This window comes from Thamnophis elegans, chromosome 12 (assembly GCF_009769535.1).
Source record: "Thamnophis elegans isolate rThaEle1 chromosome 12, rThaEle1.pri, whole genome shotgun sequence".
In the NCBI taxonomy this organism is placed as follows: Eukaryota; Metazoa; Chordata; class Lepidosauria; order Squamata; family Colubridae; genus Thamnophis; species Thamnophis elegans.
In genome coordinates, this window is record NC_045552.1 from 6388851 (window position 1) to 6415041 (window position 26191).

The 26191-nt window shown below is 44.9% G+C and overlaps 1 protein-coding gene across 1 annotated transcript; it reads right to left on the reverse strand.

Moving 5' to 3' along the window:
- Positions 1–4880: 4880 nt before the first annotated feature.
- On the reverse strand, positions 4881–25971 carry LOC116515570 (phospholipase A2 inhibitor and Ly6/PLAUR domain-containing protein-like). The gene is made up of 5 exons (XM_032227690.1): positions 25905–25971; positions 24686–24817; positions 8838–8990; positions 7105–7248; positions 4881–5246 (listed from the first exon to the last, which is right to left on the reverse strand). Exons 1-5 carry the CDS (start codon positions 25969–25971, stop codon positions 5056–5058), a joined length of 687 nt encoding a protein of 228 aa, XP_032083581.1. The 3' UTR covers positions 4881–5055.
- Between the last annotated feature and the right edge of the window lie 220 nt (positions 25972–26191).

Here is a 26191-nt window from a genome sequence, read left to right on the forward strand (position 1 = left end):
TTTGCAATTATGTTAGTTTAAAACTTTGGTTCAGTGAGGCCTGTGAGTTCACTCCTAGGCCTATTACGGTCTCTTCCGATGGATATAAGTCTCTTCTCACAGTTCATTTAAACCTGACTAATCTTTTTTCCTCCCTTCCTTCCAATCTAGAAGCATCCAAGGACCAGCAGGTTGCCTTCACAGGATGTGCTACCAAGAACCTGTGCGACATGGGAGTGGTGGCATTGTTTGCTGCTGGCCTTGATGTGGATGTCACAACCAACATGTGCAGTTTTGCACCAGGGATTTTTTCTCGACACAGCTTGGTCTGGTCCTTTCTAGTGGGGCTGCTCATTCTTGATATTTGCTTCTGAGTTTTCCTACAAACTCCCAGCTTTGCCTGTCTGGTCATCTTCTATGAACTTTTAACTGGGTGGGATTCTGATGTAATTTCCAAAATTGGGATTAAAACAGATGTGCTAAGATGTGTGATTTATTAAATTGGAACTTTAAGGATCGTTTTGCCTTGGATTCTGATTTAATTCTACATGATACTTACATCTCCCCTTTCAGACAGGTTGTCCCAAAGGTACTTTTTTCAGGAGGCAACTGGACTTTCTTGTTTTTTTGTTTTGAAGATTTTTTGCTTCTCCTTCAAGAAGCTTTTTCAGTTCTGACAGGATAGTGGGGAATGGAAGGATTATCCTGTCAGAGGTGAAGATGGACAAGAAGCAAAATAGAATAGATCGAATTCTTTATTGGCCAAGTGTGATTGGACACACAAGGAATTTATCTTTGGTGCATAAGCTCTCAGTGTACTTAAAGAGAATGAAATACATTCATCAAGAATAAAAAGATACAACAACACTTAGTGAAAAATAGTAGCACAGTGTTAATAATTTAGTTGACTGTTGTGGGAGTTAGTTGTTAAGCAGAGTGATGGCGTTGGGGGAAAAACTGTCCTGTGTCTAGTTGTTCTGGTGTGCAGTGCTGTATAGCAGCGTTTTGAGGGTAGGAGTTGAAACCATTTATGTCCAGGATGTGAGGGGTCTGTAAATATTTTGATAGCCCTCTTTTTGACTCATGCAGAATACAGCAAAAGAAAAAACAAGAAAGTCCAGTTGCCTCCTGAAAAAGCACCTTTGGGACAACCATGATCTGGATGACTGAGAATTTCTACAGTCTGTCAGACAAGTTATTGTAACTTTGATTTACCAAAGAACTGAGAAAGGCCGGCAAACCCTTTGTCAGCGTTCCAAGTATCATGTAGAATTAAATCAGAGTCCAAGGCAAAATGATCCTTAAAGTTCCAATTTAATAAATCAGACATCTTAGCCCATCTGTCTAATCCCAATTCTGGAAATTACATCAGAATCCCACCCAGTTAAAAGTTCATGATCTTGTCCCCACACCCACAATCCATCACATGGTCCAATCTTCTTCTTCCACACTGGCATCTACACTCAGCTGCTTCCGGTCAGGTGCAAAAGTGAGGAGACAAAAGATGACCTTGGTCTTCTAGAGCCGAGGTGGTGCAGTGGTTAAATGCAGCCCTGCAGGCTACTTCAGCTGACTGCAGTTCTGCAGTTCGGCTGTTCAAATCTCACCGGCTCAGGGTTGACTCAGCCTTCCATCCTTCCGAGGTGGGTAAAATGAGGACCCGGATTGTTGTTGGGGGCAATATGCTGACTCTGTAAACCGCTTAGAATAGGGAATAGGGAATAAGTTTATTTATAGGCCGCCCTTTTCCCTGAGGGGACTCAGGGCGGCTAACAACTTATAGGGAGGGGATACAAACAGTAACATATAACATAACACATAATTAAAAAATACACAACATTCATTCAGCATTCGGGTGGGGGCGAATCAAATCTTTACCCCCAGGCCTGATGGGATAGCCAGCTCTTGAGGGCTGCGCGGAAGGTCTGAAGGGTGGTGAGGGTACGAATCTCCACGGGGAGATTGTTCCAGAGAGTCGGAGCTGCTACTGAAAAGGCTCTCCTCCGCGTAGTGGCCAGCCGGCACTGGCTGGCAGATGGCACTCGGAGGAGGCCTAATCTATGAGATCTAATCGGTCTCGAGGAGGTAATTGGCAGGAGGCGGTCTCTCAAGTACTCAGATCCACTACCATGAAGGGCTGAAAGCCCTATGAAGCGGTATATAAGTCTAACTGCTATTGCTATTGCTATAAAAGAATGAATACAATACATTCCACAATCCTACTCCTTTCTATTCTCCCCTCCCAACTACTACACTAATGAAAAAGCATAATGAAATAAGAGAAAGTGTTGCAGGCCAAAATTCTAAAAGGAATATAATTGCAGGCCTGACACCCTTGTCTCTAGTAGTAGTTTACCAGTGGTTAAACACCCAGCCTGAAACGTGAAGGGAAGTGTTGGGCGTGGAATCAAATTGTGCACCTAGTTCCGATTTCTTCGGTCTTGGTCAGTGAGGAAGTTTTCTGCCCTGGGAAGAGTCCATTTCTCCCCCCCAGAAGAGACAGGTTGGTAAAGTGTGAGTAGAGGAAGTCAGGGTGGTGTTAATGGATTTGAAAATTGTTACTAAACGTTTCTGGTATTTAAGGTAATGGAGGAGCAATTTGAGTATTTTGATACCTGCACCCTAGTCCCACTCATGTTTTGCACTGCAGCTCTCAGGTAGCCACTCAGGAAATTCTACCCTCCTCTTTAGTGGGTAAAGAATTGGAATTGGACCAGGTCGAACTCTTTACTTAGCTATGAGAAACAGAAGCTGTATTTACTCACAACATGGCTATTCCATTTCCTTTGTTTGCGCAACTGCAATATGGGCTAATCAAATGGGATCATGGAATATGGTTGGCCACCTAGCCCTATTTAAACATCAATTACACATATGAGAACGCCGATTTAAGTTTGTAACAGACCTGATTAAGCTTGTTGTGTGAATGCAGTCATGACTGGACATTTCAAAGGAGAAGGGATAGAGGAAAAAGGAAGCCCATTTACTATTTCCCCTAAGTCTCTCCCTGCCCCACCTCACCTTTCTTTTTCGTTGCTGTAAGAAAATAAGCTTTAAAAGGTATTGCCACTGCTGTTCAGGGAATTTTTACTCACTTGTTCCTTCCTTTCAATATTTATTTAGTTCAATTTATGCTGCTTTTAGAAACACCACAAAGATGTTTACCATAAAAAATCCCAGCAATAAATGAATAGTTGACAATCGTGGTCTCTTGTGAGATTTCCTCTTCTTCTGACTTGGGGTTTGTCATTGATGGAACTCTCGTGACCATTCCAAGCATATTTCCATCCTTAGTCTCTTAACTTGCTTTAATTGCTTTGCTAGTTCTTGCATTACACAAATCGCTACCTCCAACAGATTTTTAATTTAATGTTGGTAGAGCATCCAGAGCCATTAAGAGAATGGAAGCTATATAGACGATCTCAATAAGCATATCAGATTACCCAAGGTAAGTACTGTATTTTTCGAAGTATAAGACGCACAGGAATATAAGACGCACCCAGGTTTAAAAGAGGCAAATTAAAAAAAAAGTTTTTGCACTCTACAAACCTCCCAAAAATGGCCTGTTTTTGCGAAAACAGGCCCATTTTTTTGTCAAAAAAGTTTGGCATGTATAGCCTTTAGGAGGCTTATAGAGTCTGGGGGCTGGGGGGGGGAATTGAGTGAAATTGCCCCATTTTTTTTGCTCATTTCTGCTCTCCCCAGCCCCCAAGAGTACTCTGAAAGCCTCCTAAAAGCTATGCATGGCCATTTTGGTGAAGGGGTGGGGTTTCAGGAGGCAAAAAATGCTGTATTCAGTCTATAAGACGCATCCAGATTTTCAGCCTCTTTTTTTGAGGGAAAAGGGTGCGTCTTATACTCTGAAAAATACGGTACCTTTAACCCACTTTTGACTCCTGCAGGGTGAACTGCAGGAGGCCTTTTAAAGGAAAATTCCTTGAGATTATTGATATGGATACTTAAGAATGGATGTTATAAGAGACAACTTCCATCCTAGAAACCAGGAGATTGTGAGTTCTTCTCCTGCCTTAGGCATGAAAGCCAACTGGGTGACTTTGGGCCTGTCCCTCTCTCTCAGCCCACCTCACATAGTGGTTATTGTGAGGAAAATAGGAGGAGAAAGAAGTATTATACTTTATATTTGCAAAAATACCATATTTTTCAGAGTATAAGATGCACCTCCCCCCCCAAAAGAGGGTGAAAATCGGGGTGCATCTTATACACTGAATACAGCATTTTTGGCCTCCCAAAACCCTGCCCCGCGCATCCCGTTTTTTTTGCAAAAATGGACGTGCAGAGGGTTTGGGAGGCCTGCAAAGTGCTCCTAGGAGCCGGGTAGAGCAAAAACGAGCAAAAAATGCGCCTGGTTTTCACAAAAGGGGGTATTTTTGCTCTTCCAAGCCCCCAAGAGCACTCTGCAGGCCTTCCAAACTTTCTGCATGTCCCATTTTTTTTTGTGCAAAAAATGGATCTTTTTTTGCTTGTTTTTTGCCCTTCCTGGCCCCCAGGAGCATTCTACAAGCCTCTCCTGGGCCCACTTTTTCAAAATACGGGCCCGTTTTTTACCTCCCAACCCCCCCCCAGGTGTCACATTTTTGCCCTCCCCGGCTCCCAGGAGCACTTTGCAGATCTCTTAAACTCTCTGTGTGCCACTTTTTCACAAAAAATGGGGCATACAGAGGGTTTGGGAGGCCCGCAGAGTGCTCCTGGGGGCAGGAAGGGCAATTTTTTTTTTAATCTCTTCAAAATCTTGGTGCGTTTTATGCTCCGGTGCATTTTTTAATCTGAAAAATACTGTAATAAAGATGAGGTAAAAAGCAATTAAAATAAATAACTCCTGCCACTTGTTCAACCACTTGAATAAACTACACAAGACTCAATTATTTGCATGTTTAGTTTATTTTGATGCTAGCTTAATGGCGGTTGAAAGTTAAGAAAGAACCTCACAGTGAGGTGGAAAATCCAAGCGTAGTAATTAAACCCCATCAACACCCATCACCAACTCAAATCACCAACTGTAATCTCGAACCTGAGTGTCTTTGATCCCAAATTCTTACGGTTCTTTGGATTAAGCCCTTAATTCCATCCCCACCCCATTGTTTTTGAAAAGGCATTCCATCCTTCCATTCCCTGAGGATTCTGGCATTCCATTTTTTCAAGATTGGCACGAAGTAATCCATTCCCTTTTTCCGTTTCTCCTTTTGGGTAAGTACAAACATTCTGGGTTGCACATCCTTTGGTATGGACTGCTGCGTAGAATGCTGACACTGGGGACGAAAAGGGGGAGAAGGAAGCATTTAGGAAACCTTTCTTAATTTTCTCTTCATTTTTAATGGTGCACTGAGATACATTAATGAACGTAATGTATATGTCCGGTCATCTAGAGAAGGTCTGTTGAACATTTCCCTTCCTTGTGAGGTAAATAATAAGGTATCAGGTTCCAAGTAATGCATCCATCATGAAGTCAACTCCGAGGCATTCCGTTTCCTCAAATAACAAATTTATTTAGCACAAACTGGTGAAAAGCCAGCAGTAAAACTTCCCGGGCTTTCCACCCCACGATAAGTAAACGTTTCTCAATTTCCCCAAACAATATGCCACATTGTCCAACCGGGATGGGAGCTGGTTGCTTGGTGACTTTTCTCCTCCTCTGATCATCCAGCCATTGGAATGTGTTGTGGCCCAGCAGGAGCCGTTGGAGCTGCCACCAGACTCCGACAGCGAGGGGCCCTATGAGTTGGCTTTGGTGGATGTGGAGGACCCTGGACAGGGTTCCAACTCCGAGCAGGGCGCAGAGAGACAGGTTGGCCACTAGGAGGTGCCTGAGTCTTGGACCAGTGGGGAGGAGACAAGGGAGAGTGATCCAGAAGCCAGCAGTGAGTTGTTCCTGGCTGCACGCCATCGAAGAGCTACTAGGCATCAGGAACAATTACGCAATTACAGGAGGTAATTGCGCTCAGCTGGTGGTCCTCTCCAGACTATAAAAGGCTCCTCCCCAGACTATAAAAAAGACTGCTTGTGCACATGGCCTCTTGCAGAAGTCAACGCATTGACTAAAGAGAACGTAACTAACTTGGCAGGCTGGATTGCTGCCAAGGTTTGTCTGAGTTGCTGCCAAGGTTTGTCTGAGTTGCTGCAAAGGTTTATCTGAGTTGCTGCCAAGGTCCTAATCTGTTTGTTTGCTTGGCTTTCAGCCACCGAGATTTTGGTCTTGCTATTAAAGTACATTCTAGTTAAGCTCGTCTTGGCTTTCGTTACTGGACGGAGGAGGGGGTCAGAACAGGAATGCATTTGATTCATTGGCAAACTACATTGTTTTGACTACATCCACCTCAGCTCTCCTCCCTTTCAGCTCCAAACTGTGTCAAGCTGAATTCACGTGAGAGTAACCCAGGATATAAACAATCCCACAGCCCAGTCAGATTTAGGCTTGACACAGGGATAGGTTGCTGCTGGTTTTACTACTTGCTCACAACTCATGCACCATCACTTCACTTGCGCTTGCCAGATGTGCGCTGCTCGTGCACTACTCAATGGAAATTGCAGGACAATTTACAGTGAACTGCGCACGTGCAGTCACTAAAATCCAACATGGCGGTGACACCAGAGGCAGTGAGGGAAGCGGTTCGGGTGTGTGTGTGTCATGTCTGGGTCGCGGCCAGTTCTGCCACCCAGGCCTGAATCCACTACCGGTTCGACTGAACTGGGCCAAACTGGCAGCAACCCACCTCTGGCTTGACATGAGGAGTGGATGAGATGTTGGGTAGCCAATAGACTTGGACGGTTTCTTCCCAGAGGCATGTCCTACCTCCCCCCGCCCCATGTCAGCTATCCCCAAATTACTAAAAATCTATTTTAAATCCAGCAGCATTTGCCCTCCGCTTTGATTAACTAAGGGGGGGGGGGAATCTATCTCAAGTTTTTAATTGAAAGATTTTCTTCTTGTTTTCATCCTTTAAAAAAAAAGAGAACTGAACATTGCCAAAGACCGAAATATTCTCCCAAGGAATGAGTCCCATTTGGTTTTACTTTGCACTGTTTATGTTTCCTTCATTTCCTGTATGCTTAATTTTATTTGGTGTCTAGAATATTCCTCCCCAAACTGATAAACAATGAAGTGCTTACATAGACGCATTTGGAGTTTCGCATTGTAACATTGGACCTCATTGCCGAGACACAAGACGGTTCCATTTTCTATAGAGGAGCCATTTTCTTCATAAGCGCCCGGACAGGTCAACCCATTCGGTTTAAGATCATTATGCCATGGTACTGTAGAGAGGAAGTTTCGGAGTTAGCAAATAGTTTTAACAACCACAATCCTTTCTGAGGTATTGAGAGCCCAATCGAGTACCTAGATGTGTCCCATGGGGACAGCCTGGAAACAGCCAGGAACCAGCCATGATGCCTCTGCCAGCAAAAATGGAGCACTGCCAAGCTCCATTTTTGCTGGCAGAGGGCTGCAGGAAGCCATCACCACCAAAAACAGAGCTCTGGAGCCCGTTTTCACTGGCAGTGCTGGGCTACCACAGGGGCCCTCCAACATGAGTAACGCCGAGCTGGCCATGCCCCCCCTACAATGTCAAACACAACTCTGATGCGGCCCTCAATGAAAACGTGTTTGAACCTCCTGCTCTAAGCATTTTGACTACACTTCTTGTCATTCGCAGTCAGGAAAAGATTTCTTTTCCCCTTGTGTTCATACTGGAGCAGGGCATTAAATTTAGAACCGCACCATTTCTAAATGAACGTCAAGGTGTCAAGGTTCCAAGTAACAGCCCCCCCCCCCAAAAAAAAATTAAGAACTCTGAGGCAGGCATATTCCTCGAAAGACATGTTATTGGGATATATCACATTGGCACAATCAGTGGAAAACTGGCTCTGGGCCCTGCTGGTTTTCCACCCAATTAAAAGTAAAATTTTGCCATTTCCCCAGTAAAGCAGATGGGGGGGGGGGCTGCTGCCAGTTTGGACCCATTTGCTTGAACCAGTTTTTCTGATTCTACGTGGTTCGGAGAACCAGCAAATCGGCTGATACTGCCTATTTTTCGGGCCGTTTTCAACCATTTTTCTGGTGAAAAATAGCCTGAAAAACGCCTCAAAAAAACCAGCCTGAAAATAGGCCAAAAAAACAGGTCATTTTTCAGGCTTTTTTTTCAAGCTGTTTTTCCAGCCATTTTCAGGCTGCAAAATTAGCCTGGAAAATGACACAAAAAACAGCCTGATTATGGCCCCAAGAGGCTGGCTGCGACAGAAAGAGAAGCTGGATGAGCCGGACCCAGATTAACACTCACACACACTCTCTCTCCCTCTCCCTCCCTCTCCTTCCCTCCCCTCTCTCTCAACCACACACACTCACAACTACACACACGTTGGATCTTTCCCCCCCCCAATCCCCGGAGACCCCTGGATTCCCTTCCCAACTCTGCCTGTCCCATATAGGTACCACCCACACAAGCGACATAGGGTTGGCCATGCCCACTCAGTCATGTGAGTCACATGACACCGAGACAGCCACGCCCACCCAGCCTGTCATTAGGACAGAGAACTGGTTGTTAAAAATTTGCAGCCCACCACTGCTGCAAAGTCGCCAGTCACATGGGCCAATCATCATATAGCCCAGTTGCTGGGCATCATCAATCTTCTCTGCTCAAAAACCTGCAGAAGAACTCCGATCATTGCACTGATGCTGGAGGGCTTTTTCTAGCTATATTGTTCTGCTTTTAGCTGCAAGTTCTTTCTGAGCACTTTCATGCCAACGCTAAACACACAAGGTGCTGAAAGGGATGAGAACTGACTCATTCACATGGAGGATCTGCTGATGGTTGTTAGAACAGACACTTTAATCTCAGGTTACTTACTAGGAAGAGGTCCCGAATTACAGCCGTCACTCTCACAACACGCTACTCTCATCTGCTTGTATTTGTCGGCTAGCGATGTGACGCCATAATAACCTTTGGCACATTGGGCAGTTCTTGCACAGCCTTTGAAAGTCAAGGACAGCGTAGGAGTGTCTGCAAAATTTAATCAGAAGAAACAAAAACAAAAACCTCATTAGGGCAGGTAACAGAGGAATAGAAACATCAAGACTTCCAATTTAAAGGTTTAAGTTCAGAAGCTTCAGATGATCAGTTCTAATTATTGGAGAGGGTTTCACCTGAGGATAGGGGCGGGAGGGAAGGGGGAAGAGATACATCTCATGCTTCTCCCTCCAGGATATCCTGAGATGAAATGGAAATCATGGAGAGGTGCCATAAAGAGTTGCGGTGGCGCAGTGGTGAGAGTGCAGTACTGCAAGCTACTTCTGCTGACTGCCGGATGCCTGCAATTTGGCAGATCGAGTCTCACCAGGCTCAAGACTGACTCATGTGGGTAAAATGAGGACTGAGATTGTTGAGGGCGAGAGGCTGACTCTGTAAACTGCTTAGGGAGGGCTGTAAAGCACTGTGAAGCGGTATATAGGTCTAAGTGCTATTGCTATTGGAGAGATTTTGTAGATTTGTAGATTTATTAAACATTTATAGGCCGCCCTTTTCCCTGAGGGGACTCAGGGCGGCTTACAACAATGGGGGAAGGGAGTGCAAAACAAGACATAAAAGAAAAACGTGAATAAAAAAAATTAACTATAAAACACAACATTCACTCAACATTCGGGCGGGGTGAGAGTAAATCCTATCTCCAGGCCTGGCGGGATAGCCAGATCTTGAGGGCTGTGCGGAAGGCCTGGACTGTGGTGAGGGTACGGATCTCCACGGGGAGGTTGTTCCATAGCGTCGGAGCTGCAACTGAGAAGGCTCTCCTCCGCGTAGTCGCCAGTTGGCACTGACTGGCGGATGGAATTCGGAGGAGGCCTTCCCTGTGCGATCTGATGGGACGCAGGGAGGTAATTGGCAGAAGGCGGTCTCTCAGATAGCCAGATCCACTACCATGGAGCGCTTTATAGGTGGTAAGTAGGACCTTGAAGTGCACCCGACGATCAACAGGTAGCCAGCGCAGCTCACGGAGGATCGGTGTGATGTGGGCGAACCGTGGTGCGCCCATGATCACTCGCGCGGCCGCGTTCTGGACTAGCTGCAGACACCGGATGCTCTTCAAGGGCAGCCCCATGTAGAGCACATTGCAGTATTCCAGCCTAGAGATCACAAGGGCTCGAGTGACTGTTGTGAGGGCCTCCCGGTTCAGGTAGGGCCGCAACTGGCGCACCAGGCGAACCTGGGCAAATGCCCCCCTGGTCACAGCTGACAAATGGTGGTCAAAACTCAGCTGTGGGTCCAGGAGGACTCCCAAGTTGCGAACCCTGTCTGAGGGGTATAAATTTTGCCCCCCCAGCCTGATTGATGGAACGTTAGCCGAATTTTTGGGAGGAAAACACAACAGCCACTCGGTCTTTTCCGGGTTGAGCACCAGTTTGTTAGCTCTCATCCAGTCTTTAACAGCCTCAAGGCCCCGGTTCATCACGTCCACCGCTTCATTGAGTTGGCACGGGGCGGACAGATACAGCTGAGTATCGTCCGCATATTGGTGGTACTTAATCCCGTGCCTCCGAATGATCTCGCCCAGCGGTTTCATGTATATGTTGAATAGCAGGGGGGACAAGACCGAACCCTGCGGCACCCCATAGGTTAGGGGCCTCGGGGACGATCTCTCCCTCCCCACCAACACCGACTGCGACCTGTCCGAGAGGTAGGAGGAGAACCACTGTAGAACAGTGCCGCCCACCCCCACCTCCCACAGTCGTCGCAGAAGGATACCATGGTCGATGGTATCGAAAGCCGCTGAGAGGTCAAGGAGAACCAGGATGGACGCATGGCCTCCATCTCTGGCTCTCCAGAGATCATCGGTCAATGCGACCAAAGCGGCTTCTGTGCTGTAACCGGGCCTGAAGCCAGACTGGAAGGGGTCAAGATAGTTAGCTTCCTCCAAGGTACGCTGAAGCTGCAAGGCCACCACCTTCTCAACAACCTTCCCCACAAAGGGGAGGTTGGAGACTGGATGGTAGTTATTAAGAACTGCTGGATCCAAGGACGGTTTCTTCAGGAGGGGCCTCACCACCGCCGCCTTAAGCGCGGTGGGGAAGTGTCCCTCCCGAAGAGAGGCGGTAACAACCGCCTGGATCCAGCCTCGTGTCACCTCTCTGCTGTTGGCAACCAGCCAAGAGGGACACGGGTCCAGTATACTGGTGGAGGCGCTCACAGCTCGCATAGCCTTGTCCACATCCCCGGAGGCAACATCCTGAAACTCAACCCAGAGATGGTCAGCCAAGTCATTCCCTTGTGTCTCGGCTGGATCTGCAAGAGTGGAGTCCAGTTCCGATCGAAACCGAGCAACTTTGTCCGCCAAGAGCTGAACATACTCCTCAGCCTTACCCTGCAGGGGGTTCCCCGTCTCCCTCCTATTTAGGAGGGAGCGGGTTATCCTAAACAGGGCGGCTGGGCGGGATTCGGCGGACGCTACCAAGGAGGCAATGTGTGATCTTTTGGCAGTTCTCAATGCCCGAATATACTCCTTGGTGCAAGCTGTCAACAGTGCTCGGTTCGACACGGACCTATCGGACCTCCACAGGTGCTCTAGGCATCTCCTCCGGCGCTTTATCTCGCGGAGCTCCTCGGTGAACCAAGGAGGCCTCCGCGAGCCGCTGACCCGGAGGGGCCGTAGTGGCGCAATCCGGTCCAGAGACCCTGATGCTGCCGAGTGCCAGGCCGCAGCAAGAGTCTCCGCCGGACTGTGGGCGAGAGCATCTGGAATAACCCCAAGCTCCGTCTGGAACCTAACAGGGTCCATCAGTCGCCTGGGGCGGAACCACCTGGTCGGTTCCTCCTCCCCACGGTGGGGGTTTGGCCTCCGGAAGTCTAGCCTCAGTAGGTAGTGGTCTGACCACGACAGGGGAATGATCTCATTTCCCCTCAGACCAAGATCATAACTCCACTGCTCCGAGAGGAATACGAGGTCGAGTGTGTGCCCCGCTGAGTGGGTAGGGCCTCGGATTACCTGGGTCAAGCCCATGGCTGTCATGGAAGCCATGAACTCCTGCGCTCCATCAGAGTGTTCACCGAGCAAAGGCAGATTGAAGTCCCCCAGAACCATTAGCCTAGGGAACTCAATTGCTAGCTCGGCAACTGACTCGAGGAGCGAGGGGAGGGCTGCTGCAACGCAGTTGGGAGGCAGGTACGTTAGCAGCAAACCCACTTGACCCTTGAGGTCCAACTTCACTAGTAGGGACTCACACCCGGCAAGCTCCGGAGCAGGGATCCTACGAGGAGCTAAAGACTCCCGGACTACAATAGCCACACCGCCACCCCTTCCCTGGGCTCTTGGCTGATGAAGCACCTGAAACCCGTCTGGGCACATCTCTACGAGGGGGACTCCTCCCTCCGTGCCCAGCCATGTCTCAGTAATACATGCCAGGTCTGCCCCCTCGTCTACAATCAAGTCCCGGACGAGGGGAGCCTTATGAATAACAGACCTGGCATTTAGCGACAGCAGCCTGAGACCAGGGTCCTGATTGCTCACGCCATCTGACCTTGGAGTGGGACTCATAGGGCCGGAAGGAGGGATCTCTGCGATATAGCGAATCCTCCTTCCCCGGTAATGGCCAGCCCTAAAGTCCCCGCCATATCTGCCTCTCCCTGTTATGACCGCAATGCTCCGACTCTCTCCCGTGGGTACAATTCCCCCAACCACCCCAATGACCCCCGCATGCCCCGCCAGGTCCTCCGAATCAGACATACTCAGACACTCACACAAACAGTCCCCACAGTATAATTAAAACACAAAAAAAATACAGCAATAATAATACTAAAAGTGGGTCTTTCATGCTAACACATTCAACCCCATACACTCAACATACCCGATTAAAATTGCGCAAACACAGAGTTTAAATTATGAGATCCAGAAGAGCCAGCCTCCCTTCCTCCAGTTCCAGAGAAATCCGAGGCCAAAGTCCAAGATCCGTATTATGTAAAATGGTTGTAGGTGGAGGGGGGGCAAAGCGCAAGCCCCAGATATTAACAAGCACCAGCTTTGCAATCTCACACCCTCCAAGTCAAGATAAAGCGTGGAGAGCATTTCAACACTTTTGACTTCACCCAGGAGAAAGGGAATATTTCCCTTTTTTAAGCTGAATGAGGCGCAGTATGATAAGATTGACAGAAGCCATTCTGTTCCTGGGTTAATGGCAACTAGACATAGGAAACAGCCCAGGTACAGTGACATGTCTGTTGTGACTCCCACCAACACCTATAAGTTACCCCTTGATGCTTTGGGAACCAAGGGATGAACATGGCAAACATTGTTAAGACTGGAAGTGCATTTCACTCACTCATAGTGCTGCGATAGGAAAGTGTAAGACAATGTCCTTCATTTGCTTTACATTCCACCATCTTCATGTCCTCGTTTCTGCATTCTCCCCTGCTGGAAATGCAGGTCTGGCATTTTAAAGATGCCCCTGCAAATAAAAGAAGAAAAAAAGGAAGGAAGGAAGGAAGGAAGGAAGGAAGGAAGGAAGGAAGGAAGGAAGGAAGGAAACATCTAATCAGTCATGCTGTAGTTCTAGCAATGTTCAAGATCTGTAATGAGAAAATTACCATATTTTTTGGAGTATAAGACGCACCAAAGTTTTGAAGAGGCAAATAAAAAAAAAGGTTTTGCACTCTGCAAACCTTCCAAAAATGGCCCGTTTTTCATGAAAATGCACCCATTTTTTAAAAAGTCATGAAGCTATGGATGCGGGGGTCAAAATTGAGCAAAAATCTAGCCTGTTTTTCGCTCATTTCTGCCCTCCCCAGCCCCCAGGGGTTCTCTGAAAGCCTCCTACAGGTTCTGCATGGTCATTTTGGAGAAGGAGACGGGGTTTCGGGAGGCAAAAAACCCTGCTGTATTCAGTGTATAAGATGCACCCAGATTTTCAGCCTCTTTTTTGAGGGAAAAAGATGCGTCTTACACTCTGAAAAATAAGGTAACGGGTAGTCCTCAACTTATGGTGATCATTCGAAATAGGGATATTCCCTGAGAGAACCCACAATTGAAGTTCTTCCTTACTTTGGGCAAATCCTTAACCACAATTTAGTCCAAATGCTGCCAGATTTCTCTTACCTCACATATTTACCACTGGTGTTACTTACCTGTTGAGATGACTGAAGACAGGAGGCACAAGACAAAAATTCTTGCAGACATTATGGATCGACTGTGTTTAGGGAAGGCAGTGTGAGACATTTATAGTTGCTGGGGTTTGCCTACTGTGGAGGATGAGTTGGAAGAATTCTGCTGTGGAGGTGGAAAGGGAGTGGAGATGACAATCAAATCCCATACAGAGGAGTAGAGCAACATCAATTTACACAAGAAGTCGGGGAAAGGGAAAACTTGTGCAGAATCCATCAAGATGAGTAAGGCAGTTTGTCATATTGACAATTACGTGGAACCCATGTTTAACAGAAGGTTTGTGTGTCAGTAATGCCCATCGATTAATGGGTCATTACTGGGGTAAGAAATGAGGATCAAAATCACCATTGGATTGAGATCATTTTGGTAACTTTTCAGGAGGAAGTGTGATCAGGCAGTAGAAGCACCTGGCTCAAGAGTGGTGACTGTGAGAGGGATCTTGGAGACCTAGTGGACAATCACTTAAGTATGAGCCAACAGTGTGTTGCAGCCGCCAAAAAAGCCAACACAATCCTAGGCTTCATTAACAGAGGGATAGAATGAAGACTATGTGAAGTGTTAGTACTGGTTTATAATGGCCTGGTAAGATCACACTTTGAATATTGTATCCAGTTTTGGTCCCCACAATGTGCAGAGAAGAGCAACAAGGATGATGAGGGGACTGGATGATAAAACATATGAAGAACAATTGCTGGAATTGGGTAGAAAAGAAGGATTAGAGGTGACATGATAGCAGTGTTCCAATATCTCAGGGGCTGTCCCAAAGAAGAGGGAGTCAAGCTATTCTCCAAAGCACCTTAAGGCAGGACAAGAAGCAATGGGTGGAAACTAATCAAGGAGAGAAACAACCTAGAACTAAGGAGAAATTTCCTAACAGTTAGAACAATTAATCAGTGGAACAGTTTGCCTCCAGAAGTTGTGAATGTTCCAACAATGGAAGTTTTTAAAGAAGAGATTGGATAACCATTTGTCTGAAGTGGCATAGGGTTTCCTGCCTGAGCAGGGGGTTGGACAAGAAGACCTCCAAGGTCCCTTCCAACTCTGTCATTCACCAGGAAGATGTGATGAAAGAAGAATGTCCTCCAGATTCTTTTCTCTAGCCTCTTTATCTATGGGCTGAAAAACTGGGGACACTCCTAGTTGAACATGTCTACTCTGTCCATCGAGGCCAGTTTTCCATTCTCAGAGATAGGAGACACACGATACACTCAAAGAACCAGCCATTCCTAGAAACTGTTGATTGTAAATCACCCTGAATTCAATGTCGTTGCTTTCCATTTGTGTTGCACTGGATTGCAGCACAACACTTGGCAAGAATTCACATAAATTAAGCTCTGCAACTTTTTGGACCATTCCATAAGAAAGTCCAGAATCATGAGCTGTGTGGGGGAGGGAAAGGAAGATGGATAGACATGGGAAAGAGTAACTGGTTGAATGAGGAAAGAGTGGAACCTGGTCCCTCTAAGGCTTGGCACCGGCTCCCTTGTCCCTTCAGCCTTAGGGTAAAACTGCTTTGCAAACAGCAGAAAACTCATTTGGGGTCATTGAATAATTTAGAGATATATAAAGACATATGCAGACATATTTATATTCCTTACATTGCTATAGGATAACTGATTGTGGATTAACATAGATAAAATAAGTTAAGTTAAGGAATTACTTTAATTTTTTAAATTTTTTAAAAAAGTAATTAATTAAAAAACAACAAACATAACAGCAAAGCAAATATACTATACTATCAGTTGTAATTAGTGTAACAGAATATATTAATAGCAAATTTATGACTGTGATCAAAAAAGAAAAAAAGAATTTTGATAGATAGAAAGAAGTTAAGTTGAAATAAAATAATAGTTAAGATATTGGATGCAACGTTGGGACAACATGTACACTATATTAAAAGAACGAGATAAAATTTTAAAAGAGATGACAAGTATCACAACAACACCATTGAAAGACAGAAAAAAGACAACTGTAAATCCAGCAATAATGGTATCGACTGCCTCTCCAGCATCCCAAAGGTCAACAAAAGGAAAGAATGGAAAAATAAAATACAGCATCGAATATCCAAAATGTGCAGGATACATTGCGAGCAATTCAAGAAACCATGGTCAACCTTCAAGAGGCAATAACTAAAAACCGCAGTGAATTGAAAGCGGAGATGAATGAAATGAGAACAGAGATGAGTGAAATGAAAAATGAAGTTTAATATGATATACAGAAACTAGATGATAAAATGGGAATAATACAACAAACACTGGGAAAAAGTGAATAGTCAATAAAAGTGGTAGAAAAAAGAACAGAACAAATGGAGAAGAAACTAGAGCTAGTTGAAAAAAAGATGAAAACATCAAACAAAGACTTAGAAGACTCCCTCATCCATCTGGAAATGGACAGGGCAGCATTCTATCTCTGATTCCAAAACATAACAGAAACAAAAGAGGAAGATTTACAAATGATAATGACAGAAATAATAGCAGAGATGTTACAAAGAGACAAGCATGAGATCCTAAATGAGTTGAATGATATTTACAGGGTGAGCACTAAATTATGCCAGAAGACACCGATTGCCTAGAGAAGCACACATTAAATTTGCGAGGAAAAAAGTGAGAGAGGTCTGGAGGGCTGCTGAAATGGACCCATGGTTTTCATCTAACTAGCCCGTTGGTATGCTTGTGCTTGCAATCTGTGTGATGACAATGTTGAACTACATGCACTTTTCAGACTGAAGTTCCCACAGGGGGTAAATTATTGGAGACTTTTTCAGTAAGCAGACCTTGGATATCTTGGACTTGGCTTGGGCTTTGCAGCCTTCTGAACTAAATGATATTTGACTGTCCTTGGTTGCTTATGGCACAAGGGAGCTGTGTGTAAGTTGTAGACCTGAGATGGTGAACCTATGGCACCTGTGCCAGAGGTAGCACATAGAACCCTCTCTGTGGGCCTGTGTGCTGTTGTCAGCTGCTCTTCTGGTTTACGGTGCACCGATGCACGCCGGCCAGCTGGTCTTCACTGGCCGTGGAAAACAGCCTGAAAACGGCTTGAAGAATGCCCCCAAAACAGGGCTGGGGGGGGGGGCATTTTCAGAAACTTTTGCCCGCACAAAATGCTCTCTCACAGCGAACTGGTAGTAAACTGTTTAGGAATCCACCACTGGTGCAGATATGTCAGTTGCACAATCCTGGCAGCCATCTTAACTTTTTGAGCCTGTCCTGAATTTACCCAATGCTCTCACTTGTGTTATGAGGGAAAAAGGAGTCCAAGCAAGGGAGGGCATATATCAATATTTGCACGATAGTTGGCACAATGCCATGGCTTCTTCTGCTACCTCAGGCTGCTCAGTTTGTTCTCTCTGTGCTGGACAAAAAATTCCTGGAAGAACCTTCTAATCATTTGCCTACGGGACCTCCTTGAAGCAGTTCAGTGCATCCTGTCTGATTTTATAAACTATTCCGCCATGAGTGTTCAGCAAATGATTGTGGTTGTTAAAGGGAATCACACAACCACTCAGCGAATCCAGTATTCATTATCGATTGCCTGTGTCAGCTGGGCAGGAAGGTCCCAGTTCGTGATGACATGAGCTAGGATGCTGAAACCATTCTAGGCCTATTACGGTCTCTTCCAATGGATATAAGTCTCTTCTCACAGTTCATTTAAACCTGACTAATCTTTTTTCCTCCCATCCTTCCAATCTAGAAGCATCCAAGGAGCAGCAGGTTGCCTTCAGAGGATTTGCTACCAAGAACCTGTGCGACATGGGAGCGGTGGCATTGTTTGCTGCTGGCCGCGATGTGGATGTCACAACCAACATGTGCAGTTTTGCACCAGGGATTTTTTCTCAACACAGCTTGGTCTAGTCCTTTCTAGTGGGGCTGCTCATTCTTGATACTTGCTTCTGATTTTTCCTAGAAACTCCCAGCTTTGCCTGTCTGGTCATCTTTGATGGTCCCTTCCTCCTTCTTCTTCTACTCTGTTGGTTCTGCTTACATCGCCCCTTTCAGACAAGTTGTCCCAAAGTTACTTTTTTCAGGAGGCAACTGGACTTTCTTGGGGTTTTTTTGAAAATTTTTTGCTTTTCATTCAAGAGGTTTTCTTCAATTCTGACAGGATAGTGGGGAATGGAAGGATTATCCTGTCAGAGGTGAAGATGGATGAGAAGCAAAATAGAACAGATAAAATTCTTTATTGGCCAAGTGTGATTGGACGCACAAGGAATTTATCTTTGGTGCATAAGCTCTCAGTGTACTTAAGGAGAATAAAATACATTCATCAAGAATAAAAAGATACAACACTTAGTCAAGGTTACTAATAAGTTATCAAATCTCATTAGGAAACAAATAAAACAATATAAATTGAAAGATACAAGCAACATGGTTATAGTAATAAGTTGGAAGAGACAGATACTAAAAGGAAGAGAAGAAAAATAGTATCACAGTGTTAGTAATTTAGTTGACTGTTGTGGGAGTTAGTTGTTAAGCAGAGTGATGGCATTGGGGGAAAAACTGTCCTTGTGTCTAGTTGTTCTGGTGTGCAGTGCTGTATAGCAGCGTTTTGAGGGTAGGAGTTGAAACCATTTATGTCCAGGATGTGAGGGGTCTGTAGATATTTTGACAGCCCTCTTTTTGACTCATGCAGAATACAGCAAAAGAAAAAACAAGAAAGTCCAGTTGCCTCCTTTGGGACAACCATGACCTGGATGATGGAGAATTTCTACAGACTATCAGGCAAGTTATTGTAACTTTGATTTACCAAAGAACTGAGAAAGGCTGGCAAACCCTTTGTCAGCGTTCCAAGTATCATGTAGAATTAAATCAGAGTCCAAGGCAAAATGATTCTTAAAGTTCCAATTTAATAAATCAGACATCTTAGCACATCTGTGTAATCCCAATTCTGGAAATTACATCAGAATCCCACCCAGTTAAAAGTTCATGATCTTGTCCCCACACCCACAATCCATTACATAGTCCAATCTTCTTCTTCCACGCTGGTGTCTACACCCAGCTGCTTCTGATCAGGGGCAAAAGTGTGGAGACAAAAGATGACCTTGAACTTCTAGAAAGAATGAAAACAATACATTCCACAATCCTACTCCTTTCTATTCCCCCCTCCCAACTACTACACTAATGAAAAAGCATAATGAAATAAGAGAAAGTGTGGCAGGCCAAAATTCTAAAAGGAATATAATTGCAGGCCTGACACCCTTGTCTCTAGTAGTAGTTTACCAGTGGTTAAACACCCAGCCTGAAATCTGAAGGGAAGTGTTGGGCATGGAATCAAATTGTGCACCTAGTTCCGATTTCTTCGGTCTTGGTCAGTGGGGAAGGTTTCTGCCCTGGGAAGAGTCCATTTCTCCCCCCCCCCCCCCAGAAGAGAGAGGTTGGTAAAGTGTGAGTAGGGGAAGTCAGGGTGATTTTAATGGATTTGAACATTGTTACCAAACGTTTCTGGTATTTAAGGTAATGGAGGAGCAATTTGAGCATTTTGATACCTGCACCCTAGTCCCACTCATGTTTTGCACTGCAGCTCTCAGCTAGCCACTCAGGAAATTCTACCCTCCTCTTTAGTGGGTAAAGAATTGGAATTGGACCAGGTCGAACTCTTCACTTAGCTATGAGAAACAGAAGCTGTATTTACTCACAACATGGCTATTCCATTTCCTTTGTTTGCGCAACTGCAATATGGGCTAATCAAATGGGATCATGGAATATGGTCGGCCACCTAGCCCTATTTAAACACCAATTACACATATGAGAACACCGATTTAAGTTTGTAACGGACCTGATTAAGCCTGTTGTGTGAAGGCAGTCATGACTGGACATTTCAAAGGAGAAGGGATAGAGGAAAAAGGAAGCACATTTACTATTGCCCCTGAGTCTCGCCTCTCCCCACCGCACCCTTCTTTTTCGTGGCTGTAAGAAAATAAGCTTTAAAAGGTATGGCCACTGCTATTCAGACAATTTTTACTCACTTGATGCTAGCTTAATGGCGGTTGAAAGTTAAGAAAGAATCTCACAGTGAGCTGGAAAATCCAAGCGTAGTAATTAAACCCCATCAACACCGATCACCAACTCAAATCACCAACTGTAATCTCGAATCTGAGTGTCTTTGATCCCAAATTCTTACGGTTCTTTGGATTAAGCCCTTAATTCCATCCCCACCCCATTGTTTTTGAAAAGCCATTCCATCCTTCCATTCCCTGAGGATTCTGGCATTCTAATTTTTCAACATTGAAACGAAGTAATCCATTCCCCATTTCCGTTTCTCCTTTTGGGTAAGTACAAACATTCTGAGTTGTACATCCTTTGGCGTTGATTGTTACAGGGAATGCTGCCACTGGGGAAGAAAAGGGGGAGAAGGAAGCATTTAGGAAAACTTTCTTAATTTTCTCTTCATTTTTTTTAATTAAAAAGTTTTAATAAGTTTTACAATTGTATACCTTTCCCCTTCCCTCCCGCCCCCACAATCCCATATCCTCCCCCCCAACCTCCCAGAGCAAATACAGAGTATAAACATTTAACAATCATACGCTAAAATAAGCTAACTAACTTTAGCATCGTACCTTCGCTTATACTTTAACTCCCCTTTTATAAAGCTAACTGTAGATATATTGTAACATTCCTTGTTCATTCATTCATAAGCTAACTGAAATTTCTTAGTCCCATATTTATTTTGAATATAATCAGTCCATCTTCTCCATTCCAACTTGCATCTGAATGGTCCTTGAGGTATGCTGATATTTTAGCCATCTCTGCTAAGTTTGTTACTTTTAACATCCATTTTTGAATAGTAGGCAAATCTTCCTTCATCCAGTACTGCGTCACCAACAATCTTGCTGCCGTTGTTAAATTCAGAATCAAATTAGTCTCTATAACTGTACAATCTGTAATTATACCTAACAAGAACAACTGAGGAGTAACCTTTATCCTCTTTTTAAGAATATTTTGAGTAATCTACCATATTTTTATCCAAAATGCTTTGATTTTTTTACACGTCACCATATTTGATAATACGTAGCATCAGCACAATCACATCTCCAGCATTTAGATTGTAAGTTTGGATTACACAAAAGCTAATTGTTTTAGGATCTAAATGCCATCTATAAAACATCTTATAAAAATTCTCTCTCAAGTTTTGGGCTTGCGTAAATTTTACCTTTCTTACCCATATCTTTTCCCATGTTTCCATCATTATTGCTGCTTCAAAATTTTGTGCCCATTTTATCATACAATCTTTAACTAGCTCTGTTTCAGAATCTGTTTCTATCAATATATTATATAACCTTTTTATATGCATTTGACTCTGGTCCCTAATTTGTTTTACTAAATTATCCTCATTTTGTTTTCTCTTCATTTTTAATGGTGCAACACTGAGATACATTAATGAACGTAATGTATATGTCCGGTCATCTAGAGAAGGTCTGTTGAACATTTCCCTTCCTTGTGAGGTAAATAAGGTATCAGGTTCCAAGTAATGCATCCATCATGGATGCATCCATCAAAACAATTATGTTGTTTTGGCCGAAGACTCCATCCACCTCAGCTCTCCTCCCCTTCAGCTCCAAACCGCGTCAAGCTGAATTCACGTGAGACTAACCGAGGATATAAACAATCCCACAGCCCGGTCAGATTTAGGCTTGACACAGGGATGGGTTGCTGCTGGTTTTACTACTGGTTCACAACTCGAGCACAATCGCTTCACTCGAGTTTGCCAGATGTGCGTTGCGCCTGCACTACTCAATGGAAATTGCAGAACAATTTACAGTGAACTGCGCACGTGCAGTCAGTAAAATCCAACATGGCGGCAACATCAGTGGCAGTGAGGGAAGCCGTTCTGGGTGTGTGTGTAAGGCCTGGATCGCTGCCGGTTCTGCCACCCAGGCCTGAATTCCACTACCGGTTCAGCTGAACTGGGCCGAACCGGCAGCAACACACCTCTGGCTTGACATAAGGAGTGGATGAGATGTTGGGTAGCCAATAGGCTCGGACAGTTTCTTCCCAGAGTCATGTCCTACCTCCCCCCGCCCCATGTCAGCTATCCCCAAATTACTAAAAATCTATTTTAAATCCAGCAGCATTTGCCCCCCCCCTTTGATTAACTAAGTGGGGGGGGGATCTATCTCAAGTTTTTAAGTGAAAGGTTTCTTGTTGTTTTCATCCTTAAAAATAAATAACTGAACATTGTCAAAGACTGAAATATTCTCCCAAGGAATGAGTCCCATTTGGTTTTACTTTGCACAGTTTATGTTTCTTTCATTTCGTGCATGCTTAATTTTATTTTGTGTCTAAAATGTTCCTCCCCAAATTGATAAAGAATGAGGTACTTACACACACGCATTTGGAATTTCGCATTGTAACATTGGTCCTCATTGCCCAGACACAAGACGGTTCCATTTTCTATAGAGGAGCCATTTTCTTCATAAGCGCCCGGACAGGTGAACCCATTTGGTTTAAGGTCGTTATGCCATGGTACTGTAGAGAGGAAGTTTCGGAGTTAGCAAATAGTTTTAACAACCACAATCCTTTCTGAGGTATTGAGAGCCCAATCGAGTGCCTAGATGTGGCCCATGGGGACAGCCTGGAAACAGCCAGGAACCAGCCATGATGCCTCTGTGAGCAAAAATGGAGCTTGGGAAGACTGTGCATGGCCCTGCCAAGCTCCATTTTTGCTGGCAGAGAGCTGCAGGAAGCCATCACAACCAAAAACAGACCCCGGGAGCCTGTTTTCATTGGCAATGCTCGGGCTACCACAGGTGCCCTCCAACATGAGTAATGCCGAATTGGCCATGCCCCCCTCCCCCAATGTCAAACACAACTCTGATGCGGCCCTCAATGAAAACGTGTTTGACCTGAGGTGGCAGGCTGAACCAAAGTAGGCCTCAAGCCTGAACCAAACTAGGGTTTCATGATATTAGGCTTTAACTGTTCATATATAGAAATTGCAAAGGTTTGCTTTTAGGAAGTCTGCACATGAAATCTGCTGAAGCAAAGTATCTAATTTAACCTATTTGCTGGCTTGACTGTAAATCTGCTTGGTAGTCACATATTGTTAGTTCTTCAAAATGTATGTTATGTTTGACCCTTAGCTGACATATGTATTATGACTTCCTGTAGACATAGTATTGCTGTAACTCAAGGGCAAATCTTGAGGGGTGTATCCAAAACTAACAGATGGCTTTAGATAAAAGCGATAAACTATATAAGGAATTTCCTGACTGTCACTCATTGTTCAGGCCATTCTTTCTGAACCTGCGCAATAAACATTTCCTTCTCTGAAGAGCTGGCTTCCGTGTCCTGTCTTTTCTACAACAGAACCTTCTGCTCTAAGCATTTTGACTACACTTCTTGTCATTCTCAGTCAGGAAAAGATTTCTTTTCCCCTTGTGTTCATACTGGAGCAGGGCGTTAAATTTAGAACTGCACCATTGTTTAACGAACCTTCAGGTGTCAAAGTTCCAAGTAACCCGCCTGCCCCCCAAAATAAGAACTCTGAGGCAGGCATATTCCTCGAAGGACATGTTATTGGGATATATCACATTGACACACTCAGTGGAAAAATGGCTCTGGGACTCTGCTGGTTTTCCACAAAATTAAAAGTAAAACTTTGCCACTTCCCCAATAAAGAAGATGGGGGGGGGCTGGTGCCAGTTTGGACCTGTTTGCTTGAACTAGTTGTTCCGATTCTACGTGGTTCGGAGAACTAGCAAATCGCCTGGTCCTGCCTATTTTTCGGGCCATTTTCAAACATTTTTCTGGGGAAAAATAGCCTGAAAAACGCCTCAAAAAAACCCGGCCTGAAAATGGCCAAAAACCAGGTCATTTTTCAGGCTTTTTTTCAAGCTGTTTTTCAGGCCATTTTCAGGCTGCAAAATTGGCCTGGAAAATGACCCCCCAAAACAGCCTGAAAATGGCCCCAAGAGGCTGGCTGCGAGAGAAAGAGAAGCTGGATGTGCCGGACCCAGATTAACACTCACACACACTCTCCCTCCCTCTCCATCCCTCCCCCCCTCTCACACACACACTCACACCTACATGCATGTTGGATCTTTCTCCCGAAATCCCCGGAGACCCCTGGGTTCCCTTCCCAACCCTGCCTGTCCCATATAGGTACCACCCACGCAAGAGACATAGGGTTGGCCATGCCCACTCAGTCACATGACACCCACCCAGCCACGCCCAACCAGCCTGTCCTTAGGACAGAGAATTGGTTGTTAAAAATTTGCAGCCCACCACTGCTGCAAAGTCGCCAGTCACATGTGCCAATCATCATATAGCCCAGTTGTTGGGCATCTTCAATTTTCAAATTGAAGATGCTCAAAAACCTGAAGAAGGACCCCGATCATTGCACTGACACTAGAGGGCATTTTCTAGCTATATTGTTCTGCTTTTAGCTGCAAGTTCTTTCTGAGGACTTTCATGCCAGTTGATCTCTCCAATGATTAACACACAGGGTGCCGAAAGGGATGAGACCTTACTCGTTCACACGGAGGATCTGCTGCTGGTTGTTAGAACGGACATTTTAATCTCAGGTTACTTACTAGGAAGAGGTTCCCAATTACAGCCGTCACTCTCACAACACGCTACTATCATCTGCTGGTGTTTGTCGGCTAGCGATGTGACGCTATAATAACCTTCTGCACATTGGTCAGTTCTTGCACAGCCTTTGAAAGTAAAGGACAGCATAGGAGTGTCTGCAAAATTTAATCAAAAGAAACAAAAACAAAAACCTCATTAGGGCAGGTAGCAGAGAAATAAAAACATCAAGCCTTCCAATTTAAAGGTTTAAGTTCAGATGCTTCAGATGATCAGTTCTGATTATTGGAGAGGGTTTCACCTGAGGATAGGGGCGGGAGGGAGGGGGGAAGAGATACATCTCATGCTTCTCCCTCCAGGATATCCTGAGATGAAATGGAAATCATGGAGAGGTGCCATAAAGAGCTGCGGTGGTGCAGTGGTGAGAGTGCAGTACTGCAGGCTACTTCTGTTGACTGCTGGATGCCTGCAATTTGGCAGATCGAGTCTCACCAGGCTCAAGACTGACTCAGATGGGTAAAATGTGGACCGAGGTTGTAGGGGGCAATAAGCTGACTCTGTAAACTGCTTAGGGAGGGCTATGAATATAAGTCTAAGAGCTATTGATTTTCCCTTTCCCTTTCCCTTTCCCTTTCCCTTTCCCTTTCCCTTTCCCTTTCCCTTTCCCTTTCCCCTTCCCTTTCCCTTTCCCTTTCCCTTTTCCTTTTCCTTTTCCTTTCCCTTTTCCCCTTTCCTCCTTCCTTTTCTTTTTCCTTTCCTTTCCTTTCCTTTCCTTTCCTGTTAGAGTGCAGCATTGCAGGCTAACTTTGCCCACTGCCAGGAGTTCAATCCTGATGGGCTCAAGATCAACTCAGCCTTCCGTCCTTGAGGTCAGTAAAATGAGGACCCATGTGGTTGAGGGCGAGAGGCTGACTCTGTAAATTGCTTAGAGAGGGCTGTAAAGCACCGTGAAGCGGTATATAGGTCTAAGTGCTATTGCTATTGGAGAGCATTTCAACACTTTTGACTTCACCCAGGAGAAAGGGAATATTTCCTCTTTTTAAGCTGAATGAGGCGCAGTATGATAAGATTGACAGAAGCCATTCTGTTCCTGGGTTAATGGCAACTAGACATAGGAAACAGCCCAGGTACGGTGAAATTTCTGTTGTGACCCACACCAACACCTATAAGTTACTCCTTGATGCTTTGGGGACCAAGGGATGAACATGGCAAGCATGGTTAAGACTGAAAGTGCATTTCACTCACTCATAGTGGTGCGATAGGAAAGTGTAAGACAATGTCCTTCATTCACTTTACATTCCACCATCTTCATGTCCTCGTTTCTGCATTCTCCCCTGCTGGAAATGCCGGTCTGGCATTTTAAAGATGCCGCTGCAAATGAAAGAAGAAAAAAAGGAAGGAAGGAAGGAAACTTCTAATCAGTCGTGTTGTATTTCTAGCAATGTTCAAGATCTGTAATGAGATAATTACCATATTTTTCAGAGTATAAGACGCACTGGAGTATAAGACACACGAAGGTTTTGAAGAGGCAA